At 39.5% G+C, this 20385-nt stretch overlaps 1 protein-coding gene across 1 annotated transcript in view; it reads left to right on the top strand.

Annotated features, from left to right (window-relative positions):
- Positions 1-8334: 8334 nt before the first annotated feature.
- The window catches only part of CCNB3 (cyclin B3), a 55149-nt gene continuing 43098 nt past the window's right edge, over positions 8335-20385 (top strand). Inside the window, 2 exon segments of the mRNA XM_033849622.2 lie at positions 8335-8471; positions 12106-12237. Of these exon segments, the coding sequence (XP_033705513.1) occupies positions 12142-12237 (96 nt within the window). The 5' untranslated portion in view covers positions 8335-8471; positions 12106-12141.

Here is a 20385-nt window from a genome sequence, read left to right as displayed (position 1 = left end):
TATGCCCAGAACCATACAGAAGTTCCTGGCCACGGCCAAGAATACTGGATCATGTTGGTCCAAACTGCCTGGCTTACTTCAATACCTTCCTAACTGGTTCCACTGAGTTTTTCCCTTGCCACTCTTCAACAGAATATTTTTAGAAGACCAATATATTTTATTAGCTACTGTTATTTTTTATAACAGCTTTATTGAAATGTAATACAAATACCATGTAATTCACCTAACGTGTACAATTCAATGATTTTTAGTATACTCACAGAGTTGTGAAAACATCATCATACTAAATTTTAGAACATTTTCATCACCAAAAAAAAAGAAACCTCATACCCTTTACCTATCACACCTCAGCTCCCCCAACCCTATACCTCATCAGCCTTAGACAGCCACTATTCTACTTTCTGTTTCTATAGATTTGCCTATTTTGAACATTTAATATGTGGAATCATACAATATGTGGTCTTTTGTAACTGCTTTCCTTCACTTAGCATAACTTTTCCCAGTAAAGAGTTGTGACAACATGTGTGAAATGTTGTTTTGTGAAGGAATCTCATTAGAGACTCAGTCATGCAGGCACCCTCTGCCTATATAGCACATACCAAAAGTCCAGAGTCCCAGGAGGAAAGCTGGTGTTCATCAGAAACCATGTTGTTTGCACAAACAGTTAAAGTACAGTGAGCTATTCTTATCAGTTAGGGTGGTGGGAACCCTCCCCAAATTCAAGTTCCCAGATCCTAGCCAAGGGCCAAACTTGCCAGCAGGATTTTCAATTGATAGCATTCTCAGGCCTGCTATGTTAACTCTTTGCTATACAGATTTTGATAGGGATTGCATTGATTCTGTAGATCAATTTGAGGAGAATTGCCATCTTAACAATATTAAGTATTTCAACCAAAGAACATGGGATGTCTTTACATTTATTTAGGTCTTTAATTTCTCTCAGTGATGTTTTGTGGTTTTCAGTATGCAAGTCTTTTTTTTAAAACATCTTTATTGGAGTATAATTGCTTTACAATGGTGTGTTAGTTTCTGCTTGATAACAAAGTGAATCAGTTATACATATACATATGTTCCCATATCTCTTCCCTCTTGCGTCTCCCTCCCTCCCACCCTCCCTATCCCACCCCTCTAGGTGGTCACAGAGCACCGAGCTGATCTCACTGTGCTATGCGGCTGCTTCCCACTAGCTATCGATTTTATATTTGGTAGTGTATATACATCCATGCCACTCTCTCACTTCATCCCAGCTTACCCTTCCCCCTCCCCGTGTCCTCAAGTCCATTTTCTAGTAGGTTTGCGTCTTTATTCCCGTCCTGCTGCTAGGTTCTTTATAACCTTTTTTTTTTTTTTAGATTCCATATATATATGTGTGTTAGCATACGGTATTTGTTTTTCTCTTTCTGACTTACTTCACTCTGTATGACAGACTCTAGGTCCATCCACCTCACTACAAATATCTCAATTTCATTTCTTTTTATGGCTGAGTAATATTCCATTGTATATATGTGCCACATGTTCTTAATCCATTCATCTGTCCATGGACATGTAGGTTGCTTCCATGTCCTGGCTATTGTAAATAGAGCTGCAATGAACATTGTGGTACCTGACTCTTTTTGAATTATGGTTTTCTCAGGGTATGTGCCCAGTAGTGGGATTTCTGGGTCAAATGATAGTTCTCTTTTTAGTTTTTTAAGGAACCTCCATACTGTTCTCCATAGTGGCTGTATCAATTTACATTCCCACCAACAGTGCAAGAGGGTTCCCTTTTCTCCACACCTGCTTCAGCATTTATTGTATGTAGATTTTTTGAAGATGGCCTTTCTGATGTGTGAGGTGATACCTCATTGTAGTTTTGATTTGCATTTCTCTAATGATTAGTGCTGTTGAGCATCCTTTCATGTGTTTGTTGGCATTGTTGGCAGTCTATATATCTTCTCTGGAGAAATATCTATTTAGGTCTTCTGCCCATTTTTGGTTTGGGTTGACTTCTTTTTGATATTGAGCTGCATGAGCTGCTTGTAAATTTTGGAGATTAATCCTTTGTCAGTTGCTTCATCTGCAAATATTTTCTCCCATTCTGAGGGTTGTCTTTTCATCTTGTTTATGGTTTCCTTTGCAGTACAAAAGCTTTGAAGTTTCATTAGGTCCCATTTGTTTATTTTTGTTTTTATTTCCATTTCTCTAGGAGGTGGGTCAAAAAGGATCTTGCTGTGATTTATGTCATAGAGTGTCCTGCCTATGTTTTCTTCTAAGAGTTTTATAGTGTCTGGCCTTACACTTAGGTCTTTAATCCATTTTGAGTTTATTTTTGTCTATGGTGGTAGGGAGTGTTCTAATTTCATTCTTTTCCATGTAGCTGTCCAGTTTTCCCAGCACCACTTATTGAAGAGGCTGTCTTTTCTCCATTGTATATTCTTGCCTCCTTTATCAAAAGTAAGGTGACCATATGTGTGTGGGCTTATCTCTGGGCTTTCTATCCTGTTCCATTCATCTATATTTCTGTTTCTGTGCCAGTATCATACTGTCTTGATTACTGTAGCTTTGTAGTATAGTCTGAAATCAGGGAGCCTGATTCCTCCAGCTCCGTTTTTCTTTCTCAAGATTGCTTTGGCTATTCAGGGTCTTTTGTGTTTCCATACAAATTGTGTAACTTTTTGTTCTAGTTCTGTGAAAAATGCCATTGGTAGTTTGATAGGGATTGCATTGAATCTGTAGATTGCTTTGGGTAGTAAAGGCATTTTCACAATGTTGATTCTTCCAATCCAAGAACATGGTATATCTCTCCATCTGTTGGTATCATCTTTAATTTCTTTCATCAGTGTCTTATAGTTTTCTGCATACAGGTCTTTTGTCTCCTTAGGTAGGTTTATTCCTAGGTATTTTATTCTTTTTGCTGCAATGGTAAATGGGAGTGTTTCCTTAATTTCTCTTTCAGATTTTTCATCATTAATGTATAGGAATACAAGAGATTTCTGTGCATTAATTTTGTATCCTGCAACTTTACCAAACTCATTGACTAGCTCTAGTAGTTTTCTGGTGGCATCTTTAGGATTCTCTCTGTATAGTATCATGTCATCTGCAAACAGTGACAGCTTTACTTCTTCTTTTCCAATTTAGATTTGCATGTATCTTTTTGAGTTAGTGTTTTTATTTTTTAAATAGATATATACCCAGGAGTGGAATTGCTGAGTCATATGTTAGTTCTATTTTTAGTTTTTTGAGAAACCTTTATATTGTTTTCCACAGTGGCTGCACCAATTTACATTCCCACCAACAGTGTACTAGGGTTCCCTTTCCTCAGCATCCTCAGAAACGCTTGTTATGTGTTGTCTTTTTTTTTGTTTTTCAGTACGGGGGCCTCTCACTGTTGTGGCCTCTCCCGTTGCAGAGCATAGTCTCCAGACACACAGGCTCAGTGGCCATGGCTCACGGGCCCAGCCATTCTGTGGCACGTGGGATCTTCCCGGACCAGGGCACGAACCCGTGTCCCCTGCATCGGCAGGCAGACTCTCAACCACTGCGCACCAGGGAAGCCCTATGTGTTGTCTTTTTGATGATAGCCATTCTGACAGGTGTGAGATGGTATCTCATTGTAGTTTTGATTTATTATGCATTTCCCTGATGATTAGCAGTGTTGAGCATCTTTTCATGTACCTCTTGGCTATCTGCATTTCCCCTTGGGAAAAATGTCTACTCCGGTCTTCTGTCCATTTTTTAATCAGAGTGTTTGTGTTTTTGATGTTGAGTTGTATATAGCTTTTTTAGTGCATATTCTAGGTGTTACATTATATATACACAACATATCACAATCTACTGGAGTTGACATTTTATCAGTTTGAGGAAGTCTAGAAACTTTTCCTCCCTTTACTCTCCTACATCTATATTATTGTTTTAAACATTTCCTCTACATACATTAAGAACCATATCAGACAGTTATACATTTTGCTATAACTGTCAGACATAATTGAGAAAGCAGCATCAGCAGGAGTCTGTTGTATCTACCTGTATTTTTACTCTTTTCACTGTTCTTTCTCCCTGATGTTACAAGATTCCTTCTATTACTATTTTTCCTACTTTGTAAACTTTCTATTCTTTTAAGGGGGGCATCCAAGAATGACTTGATTTCCCCTTCACTCCTGAAGGATATTTTACTTGGATATAGAATTCTGAGCTGACAGCTCTTTTTTTTCAGTACTGGGAAAATATTGTCACCTTCTTCTGGCCTGCATGGTTTCTGATAAGAAATCTATTGTCATTCAACAAAATTTTGCTCTGTTAGAAAGGTGTCATTTCTCTCTTGCTGCTTTCAAGGTTTTTGTTTTGTTTTTTCTTTAGGTTTCAGAAGTTTGATTATGATGTGTCTTTGTTTGAATTTCTTTGAGTTTACCCTGTTTGGGGTTCACTTAGCTTCTTGAATCTGTAGGTTTATGTCTCTCTCAAATTTGGAAAACTTGCCTAAGTATTTTTGTAGGAAAGATTACCAGAAGCAGAATCTCTGGGTAAAAGGGTTCAAGCTTTAAAAATTCATTAGAGGGCTTCCCTGGTGGTGCAGTGGTTAAGAATCTGCCTGCCAATGGAGGGGACACGGGTTTGAGCCCTGGTCCGGGAAGATCCCACATGCCACGGAACAACTAAGCCCGTGGGCCACAACTACTGAGCCTGCACTCTAGAGCCCGCACGCCTAGAGACCCTGCTCCACAACAAGAGAAGCCACTGCAATTAGAAGCCTGCGCACTGCAATGAAGAGTAGTCCCTGCTCACGCAACTAGAGAAAGCCCGCATGCAGCAATGAAGACCCAATGCAGCCAAAAAAAGAAAACAAAAATCACTAGGTATTTTCAAATAACCCTCCCAAAGTTAGTGGAAGTTTTTATTTCTGCTGGCAATGAATAAAAATGCCTGTTTACGTACCCCTTTACCAACAGAAAGTATTATTAATCTATTAAACCTTTGCCAATGTCCTAAACAAAACAATGCATTGTTGTTTTAATCTACATTTCTTTTTAGTGAAATTGAGCATATTTTATGTTTATTGACCATTTGTATTTCTTCTCTAATTGTTCATTTTCTTGTCAAATTTTTCATCTTTTTCTTGCTGATCATGCAATTCTCTTTGTACATTTTGGAAATTATTCCTTTGTCATTCATGTTGACAATGTTTTTGGCCAGTTTGTTGTTAAGTTTTTTAACCCTGTTTTTGTTTTTGTTTACTTGTTTTGCCAAACAAAAATTAAAAATTTTTAGCTACTAAAATTTGTTGAGCCTGTTGCTATCTCTAGATTTTTGTCCTGTTTAGAAATATTTTTCTTTCTGCAAGATTATAAAAATTTTTAAAATATTTTGTCTAGTATTTCCATTGTTTCATTTTCACAATTAAATCTTGGATCCATGTGAAATATATTTTCATGTAAAAGTGAGGTAGGTAAGAGCAGATCTTTCCTATCAGGTTTTAATACAGGGATGTAGTGGGGAGGGGAAAGGAGAGTTCATGAAAGGGTTGTATGCCTGGGTGGAGGGAAATATTGGAAAATGGTAGAGTCAAAGGGCTGTCTCCTCTCTTCTTAGTGTTCCCTCTGAGTGCTACCCAAAGGAAAGGTTAAGTCCACTGGAGGTTTGAAAGTTGCGAGAAAAAAAAATTTAATTTTTGGAAAATTATAATTTTTACTCAATAACTTTTTTGTTTTTGTGAAGAAGTGGAAAGAAACAGGAAAAATAAAATTGCTTGTTTTGTGATTTTTTGTGTTGCTTTTGTTTTGGTGGATGGACCTTTTCCTCTTTTGACTAAAGAAGACTTGTGACTTGTGTTAATACTATATTTCCTTTATAGTGCATCCCAGTGGGACACTTGTCCACAGTGATGACCCTTAAAGGAAGATACTCCTTTACTTGGTTAACAAATATTAATATTTTTCAGCCATCTGTCAAGGAGGCAGGTATGGGGTAGTGCTTATGTGTTTGGTCTCTGGAATCAGACTGCTTGGGTTTGAATCCCAATCCAATAGCTTACTAGCTGTGTGATCTTGGGCAAGTTACTAAACTTCTCTGTACTTCAAGTTTCTCTTCTGCAAAACGGGGACATTAACAACTCATTGTATTGTTGTGAGTGTCAGAACAGTGTCAAACATATTGTAAGCAATTGATAAATGTGAACTCTTCTTAATACTAATCACTGGAGATAAGAGCACAATAGGTGCAGTCCTTGCAGTTGTGGACCTTCCATTCTTGAGTGAGGAAGTAGGTTAAAAAATTACAAATAGCAATAATTACTCTAAAAGAAACGTAAGGACCTAAATGGGAAGGAAATCTAAAAAAGAGTGGATATATGTATACATATGACTGATTCACTTTGCTGTACAGCAAGAAAGTAACACAACATTGTAAAGCAACTATACTCCAATAACAATTAAAAGAAAAAAGAAATGCAAGGCGCTGAGGTAAAATATTAGGGATTGGGAGAAGAATCCTACTCTAGATAACATGGTCAAGGAAGGCCTCTCTGAAGAGTGGATATTTAAGGTGAGACTTAAAGCATGAGAAAAATAAAGTAATTTAAAGAAGAGAGGGAAGAATGTTTCTGACAGTGGGAACGTCATGTGCAAAGTTCCCGAGAAGAGGGATTTTCTGTATATTCAAAGTTTGGGAAGAAGATCATTATGGCTGGAATGGAGTAAATGAGAAAGAGTGGTATGAGACAAGGTTTGTGAGATAGGTGGGACTTGTAGGCCAGGGTAAGGAGTCTGGATTTTATTTTAAGTTCTGTGGGAAACCACAAAAGCAGGAGAGGGACATGATACCTCTTTTTTTTTTTTAAAAAAAGACTGATCATATTGTATTGTACTTGCATTAGAGAAGAGCCAGATTGGAAAGGGGGAGAGCAGCTTGGAAGCTTCTGACTGTGGTCCAATCGAGAGACTATGGTTGTAGTGGAGATGGAGGGAAGTGGATGGATATAAAATATATTTTTGACGTAGAATCAACAGCACTCGCTGAAGGATTGGATTTGGTAGGGTAAGGTAGTGGAAAAGAGTTTGAATCAAGGATGATACCCAGGTTTCTGGCTTGATTAACAGGCTTGATGTGGTACCAGTTTCTGAAATGGCGGACATTGGAGGAAGGATCAGGTTTGGTGAAGGTTGTGAATACGTTAAGTTTGAGGTGTCTATTAGACATCCAAGTGGAGATGTGGAGTAGCCAGTTGGATTTATGAGTCTGGAGTTCAGGGCTAGCTTTTAGATGCTACTTAAAGTCATGGATCTGGATGTGATAACCTAGGGATATTAAAAAGAGAAGAGGGCCTGGGATCATGTGACTATTTTCCATTTAATGTAGAAGCTATGAGATACTAAAAGGAGAATGGACTAATAATAAGTGTAAAGATGCAGTTTAGTGGTAGAGTATCTGCTGTATATGCAGGAATTCCTAGATTTTATTCCTGGCATCTCCATTCTCTCTTTCCCTCCTCAGAAGACAGGGCAGGGTTATACACTCTTCAAGTCTTTTGTCAGTTACTCATATATATATATTTTTAGCTCCTGGAACAAAGCAGGTGCTCAATAATTATTTGTTGAATGAATGAATTAATGTAGGAATGGAATGAATTAATTAATGTAGGAATGAAATGAATGAGCATATCGGTTGTATTACCTGCTTTGCCACAATGTAGCATTGTGACATTAGGCAGTTAGCAAGCTAGAGTTTTGTTGTTTGTAAAACGGCAATAATAAAAGTACCTACCTTTTTGGACAGTGTTGAAAACAATTAAAAAAATTATAGCAATTAGCACAGAGCTAGCACTCAATTAATGTTAGCTACTATTAGCTCTCTGCACTTTGGGGGCTATCCATAAAATAAGGGCAATAATTTCTGCTCTGCTTCCCTCACAAAGGCACGTTTTGGCCGCACTGCGCCGGCTTGCGGGTCTTATTTCCCTGACCAGGGATTGAACCTGGGCCACGGCAGTGAAAGCGGCGAGTCCTAACCACTGGACCGCCAGGGAATTCCCAAAAGCTTATTAATATTAATGTTTTAATTGCTCTGAACTTCACTACATAATGCAGCGGCTCTCGCCATCCTCCAGCAGGATTATTTAAATGAAAACGAGTCTTTAAAGAGACGCAGCACTCCCGCTTGTCAGCCCAGCCCAGTCCAATCAGGGGTACAGGAAACCACGCCCCGTTGTGAAGTCAATTAGCTGCAGAGTTCAGTTTAAAAATACCCAGCCCCGCCCCTCCTTGCTAGGCGAGCTCAAGTCTCAACTGCACGCTGATTTGCCCTTGCTGGCCAATCACCGCTGCTCTGCTTCCTGGGCTGTAATTTTCAAAATTCGCTACTGGGCTGATTGGAGAGAGCACGGGGAAAGTTGAGACGAACGCCAGTTGCTGGGACGCGGAGCTCCGGTCATTTCCCGGGCCTCTCCTGGGCTAGGACTGCGCCCGTGGTCTTTCCTCTTCTGCCCTCAATCTCGATATGAGGTAGGCGCCTTTGAACTTGTACTGCCCGCTTGAATGTTCGGTTGTGTCGCGCGCGGGTGGGTCCTTGAGCCTCACTCCAGTCACTTGTAACTCACTGTCTTCTTTTGCCGGGATGCATGGGATCCCTGACACGAAACCTTTGCTTTTTCCTGTCAGTCAGCAGTCTGCGGAGAGAGCCCTGTACGAGGTTGGGCAGGGAGTGTGTATTAGTGGGTGAGATGGCAAAGCAAAGAAAACCAACAAACCTAAAAAACCAAACAAAAACAACAAAAAACCAAAACTGGGTCCCAGCTTTTAAATGGAGCTACCAGTACACATGCCTGAATGCGAGTACATTTACATAACGTCTTTTCACAAGCGAAACTGTGCAGGATCAATTTCATCCACAAGACGTATTTAAGCTAGAGAATGCTACTTGAGGGATGCCTTTTGAACTACAGGTTGAAGGATATGAAGGAAGATGGAAACATGTGTCCTTCCTCCCTTGTTGTCTCCACTGGCTCTCTTCTATCACCACCTCCAACCCCTCCAACTCTGGCTTTCCACTGCTCTCTGCTATGGTCCTCTTGGAATCTTAGAATGTCAGAAGTTGAAGGGATCCTAGAACAGTGCTTCTTAAACTTTAAAGTGCATACAGATCACCTGGGGTTATTAACTTGCACTTCCTGATTTGGTGAGGCCTACCTCGGGGACTGAGATTTTAAATTGCTGACAAGCTCCCAGGTGATGCTAATATTGCTGGTCCATTGACCATGGTTTAAATGTCGAAGAGACTCTGGTCCCACTATCTCATTTTATTAGGTGGGGGAAGGAGGCCTGGAGAGGGAAAAGGGACCTGTCCAGTGTCACTCAGCCAGCTAGGGCAGGATTAGAACTAGACCCTAGGCATCCTTCTCAGCTCAGTGCTGCTTTCATTGACACCATGCTGCTTTCTCTCCCCAGTGTCTTGCTGTCTGTAACCTGCCTTTATATATAAAAAGAAGTCGCTACTGTTTCCTGAGATTGTCTTGATCTACAGTTTTGGACTCTGAGCAATTGGGCTTCTAAAAAGGCCAACTTGCCCCTGTGTGGGTTTCAGCACCAGCCCTGGGATGCCCAATGGAGTCTTCAGCACTCATCAGTGTGTATGTAGGGGAGATGGAAAGTCTGGAAAGCAGAAAGGATTTTAATTTTTTTGTCCAAATAAGGCTAAGGGTTCTGTAGGTGGTACAAGTTGAGAGTGTTCTACAGAGTGTCCTTTTATGAAAGCATGTTTTTGGTGATGTCAATCCCCTCCCCCCACCTAGTGGCAGGGAAATTAGTTACTTAAGTCAGTGTCTGTGTCCCCCAAAGCAAGTGATTATTGTTCAGGATAATGAAGGTGATACATAACCATCATCTGAAAAACCTTATTTTCTCTGAGGTTTAGTCAGCCTGTGATGTCATCAGCTGAAAGTTTTCTGACCTGTTGACTCCAGTTTGATGTTTTCTTTCCGTTTGAAAGATAAAGATTTCAGAACATGAGTCTTTGGTCATCCATAGAAAATTGTATGAGGTGTGAATAATAATAGTGGAGTGAGTGGTTTTCATACAGTGCAGTTAAGGGTGGGTTCACTCAATTTAGCTTTATTGCTGCTTGGCTGAGTTTTGAGGGATGAGATGGAAAATAGGTTTGGATTTGGAGGAAGAGAAGGAGAATAAGATGCACCATTTATTCTGAGTACCAGGTTAAGCTTTGCACGTACAAATTTACATTTGAGCCACACAATACCTCTGCAAGTAAGAGGTGGTATAGCTCTTTTGCGAATGAGGAAACTGAGGCTCTAAGATGCTAAGTTGGCTGATTTAGGAGCCCAATTGCTTCTTAAAAAAAAGTCTATTCATTCTAACTCCTCATTACTCCTCATACTACCACACTATGGCCTTTCACTTTGGACTGTAGGCTATTTTGGAATCTTTTTTGCATACGATCAGAGAGACTTCATGGTATTTTAGAAAAGAGCCCTGGAAAGAGCTGAATGTTCTATGCTGCTTAATAATTTGTCCTGTGTAGTAAGTCACTTAACTCATCTGGGACTATAAAATGGAAAGAATTGTACTTGCCCTGCTTACCCTCACAGTTTTGTTGGGAGGATTAACTGACATAGTAAATGTGAAGGCACATACTTGTACTAACTTTTCCTTGCCAACAAAATGTTTAATATTCTCCATCCAAAGCAAAGCCCAAGTTAGCCTTTCTTCTTTCTTAAACCTTCCCCTCAAACTGCAGTCTTCTCTGCAGTCTTACCAGCATGGCCCCAGCCTAGCTTGCAGCCTCTTTCTAACTCCTCCCCAACACATTCTTTATACTCCACACTCCAGGATGTTACCAAACTTGCTGTGCTCTGCATGTTCAACCCTCTGCCTAGGCTCAGGCTTTCTTTGCCTGGAAAGCTCCCCTGTCTACTTGGGAACCTTTTTGTCGTTTAAGTCCAGATGGAATCTCCCACAAGATTACTGTCTTGCCATTGTGTTTCTAAAGTACTTTTTATCTACCGTTTTTAAATCATTTGTCATATTTTTATGTTACTGTTAGAGCTGTGCCTGTGAATACTTCTAGGGTAAGATACATGATTTATTTGTGTTTGTATCTCCATTGCCTGAAGCATCTGGTGCATTGCCTTTAGGGTCTCTCTTATGGAAGCCTGTTCTTTGTCAAATGCAGTTGAGCTTGGACACTGAATATCAGTGGAGTTGGAAGGGCAGTTGTATTTGAGTGGGAAGGATCTCTTGGATATCCAAGAACTGATTCCTCCTAATTATGTATTTGCTTGTAAGATACATAAGTATATCATAACTATTGGGAACTCACAAACTAAAAGAAATTTAAGGAATGTAGAATGGGATCCCACACTGAGATAGGATGAAGGTAGGACTCTCCCAAGGTCTGTAATGACTGTTAAATTTTTATGTCAAGTGATTTTCAACAAGTTAGTTCCTTCTGCTGTTATCTTTTTATTTTATTTTTTTCTTACTGGGTGTCTGGAACTGGATTACAGTTTCTTGATTGAATGCAGCCTTTGAATACCCTCTGGCCTATTGTGCATATGTGTGTGTGTGTGTGTGTGTGTGTGTGTGTGTGTGTGTGTGTGTGTGTGTGTGAGTGCGTGCAGTGTATTCTTTTGCCTTCTCTGTAGCAGCATTATAATTGCTGTGGCCAGGACCCCATGCCTTTTAAAGAACATTAACCCTACCAGCGAGCCTCCATACTATATGATCTGTCATGTTCTTGATTATTTTCAATGCAAAACTGTTAATTTGTCCCCAGTGTTCCTAGGCTAAACTAGGGGCTAGGCCACAGTCCCAGTGCCCACAGGGGGTGGCAGGCACTGTACTGAGCTTTTTACATAGAGTATCTCATTTAATTTGAACAGTGCCCTGCAGAGGTACGTTTACTTATCTCCATTTTACAGATGAGATAACTGAAGCCTAGGGAGTTTAAGTCACTTGCCCATGGTTAAGTGTGGTAGAACCAAGATTTGAGCCCAGATCTGCTTAAATCAAAGTATGTTTTCTCCTAGGGATGCTACAGAGAGACTGGGTTTTCTCAAGGATCTCCAGAGAATTCTGATATTTCTGGTGAATGGTGTTTTAAAGAGTCCTTTTCTGATTGCAGCCCTGCCTTGGATAGATGCTGCTGAATCCATAAGAAATGGCACTGCCACTACCACCCCAACGCTCCAGACGTGAGACTAAGAAATCTCAGTCCAGCAAAATTGTGCCCAGCAATCATGGCCCATCTGAAAAGGTTAGAGCAAGCTGTCCCTCCCAACAGTGTTTCATATAAGCTCTTCCTGTGTTGGTTCAGTCCCTATGCTCATCCCTACATCTTTTGAAATATGTGTGGTTTAATCTGAGAAAGTGGGAAAGGGTGGCAGACCTTGTAGTTGGAGAAGACCATCAAATTAGGACTTAGGGGGAAAGTGTCAACTCTTCTTTCCTGTAAATACATGGCTAAGATGAAGGCCGTCCTCCATAACCTTCAAAAGCAAACAATACTCAGTTCTCATTAGTGATCACATCTATACTCTTACTCTCTCTGAGATGCTCAAAGCACCTTGCCAGGTGGCTGCTTGGTACATCCTGGGGAGAGTATGAAGACTAGGTCAACAAATGTATTATAATGCTTTTTACAGCTATTAAATTTGAAGAATGGGCCCATTTTGAGTTTTTTTTTTTTTTTTTTTTTTGCAGTACACGTGCCTCTCACTGCTGTGGCACGCATGCCTCTCACTTCTGTGGCCTCTCCCGTTGCGGAGCACAGGCTCCGGACGCGCAGGCCCAGCGGCCATGGCTCACAGGCCCAGCCGCTCCGCAGCATGTGGGATCCTCCCGGACCAGGGCACGAACCCGTGTCCCCTGCATCGGCAGGCAGACTCTCAACCACTGCGCCACCGGGGAAGCCCAAGCCTGCTGTTTTGACCTTGTGGATAGTTTGTCATTCCGACCCTGTGATGTTCTATGTTCCTCATCATTCATATTTTAATCAGAATTTTACTAACCTGATGAATTGTCATTAAGAGAGTATTTCCTGGGGCTTCCCTGCTGGCGCAGTGGTTGAGAGTCCGCCTGCTGATGCAGGGGACATGGATTCGTGCCCCGGTTCGGGAAGATCCCACATGCCCCGCAGTGGCTGGGCCTGTGAGCCATGGCTGCTGAGCCAGCGCGTCTGGAGCCTGTGCTCCACAGCGGGAGAGGCCACAACAAATGAGAGGCCCGCGTACCACCAAAAAAAAAAAAAAAAAAAAAAAAAAGAGTATTTCCTGGAGCAAACATCATTAGGCCAATTTATTTTCCTTGATTGGTTTTCTCTCAGCACAGATAAACACTTTCTAATCATTTTCATTTTTGTCTCACTGAAATGATTTTCTTGGAGGGGCCAAATGTGTTTTTCCTATGTAAATTTGGCAAGAAAGATTTGATACATTGATCAGATTTTTGTCCATATCAAATTTTCCAATTAGAGTCCTGCCACTGTAAGTTTTCTTCTGTGGCAGTTATTTTTCTAAATCCAACTCTCTCAGGGCATATCTTGCAAATATAAATTTTATTGAGTTCAGTTTCACCCATTGATTTTATTTGGGGCTGGTTATTTCTACCAGTAATACTAAGTAGGAATTGGATAACAGACCAACAGTTAATTTCTTAGCCAATTTGAGAGAAAATAGTAATTTATTTTTTGCTAATTATTTCCACTAGGATTATTTATCATGAACTAGATAAGAGACTAATAGTTTACTTATTTCTTAGCTTAATCAATTAAAAAACAGAAGTAATTCTCAGCTCTTTCAGGATTGCTCCACTGTGCTAGATTGTTCTATTGTAATATGAATCCAGTTCTCTAAATTTGTAATCACTTACTGTGTCATGTGTTAACTGTCCATGATGTAAATAGAGAACAGGGAAAATAAATGGTCTGACCTCAATGTTCTGCTTCATATTATAACAACTCTCTGACATAGGTAGGGCAGGGTTCTCAATTCATAAAGGAAATCTGATACTTAGGAGACTTTCACCAAATAAAAACTGTTAGGGAACAGAAAAGCCCTACAGCGTGATTTACCTTAACCTCTAACCCCACAGAGATAGTCTTGCTCATTTGGGAGTGGGGTAAAGCATGTGTAGATAAACACTACCTAGAAAGGAAGCTCCCTTTGATCCAAAATACTCACCCTTCCTCCTTTCCCCCATCTCTCCCTTGTATACACTAAAAGAGATTAATATGAATCACCAAACTCCTTTCTTAAAATACAAAATTTCCCCTATGAGGTTTAAAAACATATTGGACTATATACTTTTTTTTTTACATCTTTATTGGAGTATAATTGCCTTACAGTGGTGTGTTAGTTTCTGCTTTATAACAAAGTGAATCAGTTATACATATACATATGTTCCCATATCTCTTCCCTCTTGCGTCTCCCTCCCTCCCACCCTCCCTATCCCACCCGTCTAGGTGGTCACAAAGCACTGAGCTGATCTCCCTGTGCTATGCGGCTGCTTCCCACTAGCTATCTATTTTATGTTTGGTAGTGTATATATGTCCATGCCACTCTCTCACTTTGTCACAGCTTACCCTTCCTCCTCCCCATATCCTCAAGTCCATTCTCTAGTAGGTCTGTGTTTTTATTCCTGTCTTACCCCTGGGTTCTTCATGACATTTTGTTCCCTTAAATTCCATATATATGTGTTAGCATACGGTATTTGTCTTTCTCTTTCTGACTTACTTTACTTTGTATGACAGACTCTAGGTCCATCCACCTCATTACAAACAGCTCAATTTCGTTTCTTTTTATGGCTGAGTAATATTCCATTGGATATATGTGCCACATCTTCTTTATCCATTCATCTGATGATGGACACCTAGGTTGTTTCCATCTCTTGGCTATTGTACATAGAGTTGCAATGAACGTTGTGGTACACGACTCTTTTTGAATTATGGTTTTCTCAGGGTATATGCCCAGTAGTGGGATTGTTGGGTCATATGGTAGTTCTCTTTTTAGTTTTTTAAGGAACCTCCATACTGTTCTCCATAGTGGCTGTACCAATTCACATTCCCACCAGCAGTGCAAGAGTGTTCCCTATTCTCCACACCCTCTCCAGCATATATTGTTTCTAGATTTTTTGATGATGGCCATTCTGACTGGTGTGAGATAATATCTCATTGTAGTTTTGATTTGCATTTCTCTAATGATTAATGATGTTGAGCATTCTTTCATGTGTTTGTTGGCAGTCTGTATAACTTCTTTGGAGAAATGTCTATTAGGTCTTCTGCCCATTTTTGGATTGGGTTGTTTGTTGTTGAGCTGAATGAGCTGCTTCTAAATTTTGGAGATTAATCCTTTGTTAGTTGCTTCATTTGCAAATATTTTCTCCCATTCTGAGGGTTGTCTTTTGGTCTTGTTTATGGTTTCCTTTGCTGTGCAAAAGCTTTGAAGTTTCATTAGGTCCCATTTGTTTATTTTTTTTTTAATTTCTATTTCTCTGGGAGGTGGGTCAAAAAGGATCTTGCTGTGATTTATGTCATAGTGTTCTGCCTATGTTTTCCTTTAAGAGTTTGAGAGTTACTGGCCTTACACTTAGGTCTTTAATCCATTTTGAGCTTATTTTTGTGTATGGTGTTAGGGAGTGATCTAATCTCATACTTTTACATGTACCTGTCCAGTTTTCCCAGCACCACTTATTGAAAAGGCTGTTCTTTCTCCACTGTACATTCCTGCCTCCTTTATCAAAGATAAGGTGACCATATGTGTGTGGGTTTAGCTCTGGGCTTCCTATCCTGTGCCATCGCTCTATATTTCTGTTTTTGTGCCAGTACCATACTGTCTTGATTACTGTAGCTTTGTAGTATAGTCTAAAGTCAGGGAGCCTGATTCCTCCAGCTCTGTTTTTCGTTCTCAAGATTGCTTTGGCTATTCGGGGTCTTTTGTGTTTCCATACAAGTTGTGAAATTTTTTGTTCTAGTTCTGTGAAAAATGCCAGTGGTAGTTTGATAGGGATTGCACTGAATCAGTAGATTGCTTTGGGTAGTAGAGGCATTTTCACAATGTTGATTCTTCCAATCCAAGAACATGGTATATCTCTCCATCTACTTGTAACATCTTTAGTTTCTTTCATCAGTGTCTTATACTTTTCTGCATACAGGTCTTTTGTCTCCTTAAGTAGGTTTTTTCCTAGATATTTTATTCTTTTTGTTGCAGTGGTAAATGCGTGTGTTTTCTTGATTTCACTTTCAGAGTTTTCATCATTAGTGTATAGGAATGCCAGAGATTTCTGTGCATTAATCTTGTATCCTGCTACTTTACCAAATTCAGTGATTAGCTCTAGTACTTTTCTGGTAGCATCTTTAGGATTCTCAGGTGACATGCATAGTATCATGTCACCTGCAAACAGTGACAGCTTTACTTCTTCTTTTCTGATTTGGATTCCTTTTATTTCCTTCTCTTCTCTGATTGCTGTGGCTAAAACTTCCAAAACTATGTTGAATAAGAGTGGTGAGAGTGGGCAACCTTTTCTTGTTCCTGATCTTAGTGGAAATGCTTTCAGTTTTTCACCAATGAGGACAGTGTTGGCTGTAGGTTAGTCATATATGGCCTTTATTATGTTGAAGAAAGTTCCCTCTATGCCTACTTACTGGAGGATTTTTATCATAAATGGGTGTTGAATTTTGTCGAAAGCTTTCTCTGCCTCTATTGAGATCATATGGTTTTTCTCCTTCAATTTGTTAATATGGTGTATCACGTTTATTGATTTGCATATATTGAAGAATCCTTGCATTCCTGGAATAAACCCCACTTGAACATGGTGTATGATCCTTTTAATGTGTTGTTGGATTCTGTTTGCTAGTATTTTGTTGAGGATTTTTGCATCTATGTTCATCAGTGTTATTGGCCTGTAGTTTTCTTTCTTTGTGACATCCTTGTCTGGTTTTGGTGTCAGGGTGATGGTGGCCTCGTAGAATGAGTTTGGGAGTGTTCCTGCCTCCGCTATATTTTGGAAGAGTTTGAGGATAGGTGTTAGCTCTTCTCTAAATATTTGATAGAATTCTCCTGTGAAGCCATCTGGTCGTGGGCTTTTGTTTGTTGGAAGATTTTTAATCACAGTTTCAATTTCAGTGCTTGTGATTGGTCTGTTCATATTTTCTATTTCTTCCTGATTCAGTCTTGGCAGGTTGTGCTTTTCTAAGAATTTGTCCATTTCTTCCAGGTTGTCCATTTTATTGCCATAAAGTTGCTTGTAGTAATTGCTCATGATCTTTTGTATTTCTGCAATGTCAGTTGTTACTTCTCCTTTTTCATTTCTAATTCTATTGATTTGAGTCTTCTTCCTTTTCTTCTTGATGAGTCTGACTACTGGTTTATCAATTTTGTATATCTTGTCAAAGAAGCACCTTTCAGTTTTATTGATCTTTGCTATCATTTTCTTCATTTCTTTTTCATTTATTTCTGGTCTGATCTTTATGATTTCTTTCCTTCTGCTAACTTTGGGGTTTTTTTGTTCTTCTTTCTCTAATTGCTTTAGGTGCAAGGATAGGTTGTTTATTCGAGATGTTTCCTGTTTCTTAAGGTAGGAATTTATTGTTATAAACTTCCCTCTTAGAACTGCTTTTGCTGCATCCCATAGGTTTTGGGTTGTCGTGTCTCCATTGTCATTTGTTTCTAGGTATTTTTTTATTTCCTCTTTGATTTCTTCAGTGATCACTTCGTTATTAAGTAGTGTATTGTTTAGCCTCCATGTGTTTGTATTTCTTACAGATCTTTTCCTGTAATTGATATCTAGTCTCATAGCATTGTGGTCGGAAAAGATACTTGATACAATTTCAATTTTCTTAAATTTACCAAGGCTTGATTTGTGACCCAAGATATGATCTATCCTGGAGAATGTTCCATGAGCACTTGAGAAAAATGTGTATTCTGTTGTTTTTGGATGGAATGTCCTATAAATATCAATTAAGTCTATCTTGTTCAATGTATCATTTAAAGCTTGTGTTTCCTTATTTATTTTCATTTTGGTTGATATGTCCATTGGTGAAAGTGGGGTGTTGAAGTCCCCTACTATGACTGTGTTACTTTCGATTTCCCTTTTATGGCTGTTAGTATTTGCCGTATGTATTGAGGTGCTCCTATGTTGGGTGCATAAATATTTACAATTGTTATATCTTCTTCTTGGATCGATCCCTTGATCATTATGTAGTGTCCTTCTCTGTCTCTTGTAATAGTCTTTATTTTAAAGTCTCTTTTGTCTTATATGAGAATTGCTACTCCAGCTTTCTTTTGGTTTCCATTTGCATGGAATATCTTTTTCCATCCTCTCACTTTCAGTCTGCATGTGTCTCTAGTCCTGAAGTGGGTCTCTTGTAGACAGCATATATATGGGTCTTGTTTTTGTATCCATTCAGCCAGTCTGTGTCTTTTGGTGGGAGCATTTAATCCATTTAATTTAAGGTAATTATCGATATGTATGTTCCTATTCCCATTTTCTTAATTGTTTTGGGTTTGTTATTGTAGGGCTTTTCCTTCTCTTGTGTTCCTTGCCTAGAGAAGTTCCTTTAGCATTCATTGTAAAGCTGGTTTGGTGGTGCTGAACTCTCTCAGCTTTTGCTTGTCTGTAAAGGTTTTAATATCTCCATCAAATCTGAATGAGATCCTTGATGTTTAGAGTAATCTTGGTTGTTGGTTTTTCTCCTTCATCACTTTAAGTATGTCCTGCCAGTCCCTTCTGGCCTGCAGAGTTTCTGCTGAAAGATCAGCTGTTAACCTTATGGGGATTCCCTTGTGTGTTATTTGTTGTTTTTCCCTTGCTGCTTTTAATATGTTTTCTTTGTATTTAATTTTTGACAGTTTGATTAATATGTGTCTTGGCATATTTCACCTCGGATTTATCCTGTATGGGACTCTCTGTGCTTCCTGGACTTGATTAAGTATTTCCTTTCCCATATTAGGGAAGTTTTCAACTATAATCTCTTCAAATATTTTCTCAGTCCCTTTCTTTTTGTCTTCTTCTTCTGGAACCCCTATAATTCGAATGTTGGTGCGTTTAATGTTGTCCCAGAGGTCTCTGAGACTGTCCTCTATTCTTTTCATTCTCTTTTCTTTATTCTGCTGTGCAGTAGTTATTTCCACTATTTTATCTTCCAGGTCACTTATCCGTTCTTCTGCCTCAGTTATTCTGCTATTGATCCCATCTAGAGTATTGTTAATTTCATTTATTGTGTTGTTCATTGTTGCTTGTTTCATCTTTAGTTCTTCTAGGTCCTTGTTAAATGTTTCTTGCATTTTCTCTATTCTATTTCCAAGATTTTGGATCATCTTTACTATCATTATTCTGAATTCTTTTTCAGGTAGACTGCCAATTTCCTCTTCATTTGTTAGGTCTGGTGGGTTTTTTCCTTGCTCCTTAATGTGCTGTGTGATTTTCTGTCTTCTCATTTTGCTTATCTTGCTGTGTTTGGGGTCTCCTTTCTGCAGGCTGCAGGTTCATAGTTCGCATTGTTTTTGGTGTGTGTCCCCAGTGGCTAAAGTTGGTTCAGTGGGTTGTGTAGGCTTCCTGGTGGAGGGGACTAGTGCCTATGTTCTCGTGGATGAGGCTGGATCTTGTCTTTCTGGTGGGCAGGTCCATGTCTGTTGGTGTGTTTTGGGGTGTCTGTGGACTTATTATGATTTTAGGCAACCTCTCTGCTAATGGGTGGAGTTGTGTTCCTGTCTTGCTAGTTGTTTGGCATAGGATGTCCAGCACTGTAGCTTGATGGTCGTTGAGTGAAGTTGGGTGCTTGTGTTGAGATGGAGATCTCTGGGAGATTTTCGCCGTTTGATATTATGTGGAGCTGGGAGGTCTCTTGCGAACCAGTGTCCTGACATTGGCTCTCCCACCTCAGAGGCACAGCACTGACTCCTGGCTGCAGCACCAAGAGCCTTTCATCCACATGGCTCAGAATAAAAGGGAGAAAAAGTAGAAAGAAAGAAAGAGAGAGAGGGAGGAAGGAAGAAAGAAAAGAAAGATGAAAGAGGATAAAATAAAATAAAGTAAGATAAAATAAAATAAAGTTATTAAAATAAAAAATAATTATTAAGAATAATTTTTTTAAAAGAAAAACAAAACAAACAATAAAACGGACGGATAGAACCCTAGGACAAATGGTGAAAGCAAAGCTATACAGACAAAATCTCACACAGAAGCATACACATACACACTCAGAAAAAGAGGAAAAGGGGAAAAATAATAAATCTTGCTCTCAAAGTCCACCTCCTCAGTTTGGGATGATTCGTTGTCTATTCGTGTATTCCACAGATGCAGGGTACATCAAGTTGATTGTGGAGCATTAATCCGCTGCTTCTGAGGCTGCTGGGAGAGATTTCCCTTTCTCTTCTTTGTTACCACAGCTTCCGGGGCTCAGCTTTGG

This window comes from Tursiops truncatus, chromosome X (genome assembly GCF_011762595.2).
Source record: "Tursiops truncatus isolate mTurTru1 chromosome X, mTurTru1.mat.Y, whole genome shotgun sequence".
NCBI classification, from domain to species: domain Eukaryota; kingdom Metazoa; phylum Chordata; class Mammalia; order Artiodactyla; family Delphinidae; genus Tursiops; species Tursiops truncatus.
Note: the sequence above shows the minus strand (reverse complement) of the source record. Positions and strands in the feature narration are given on the sequence as shown.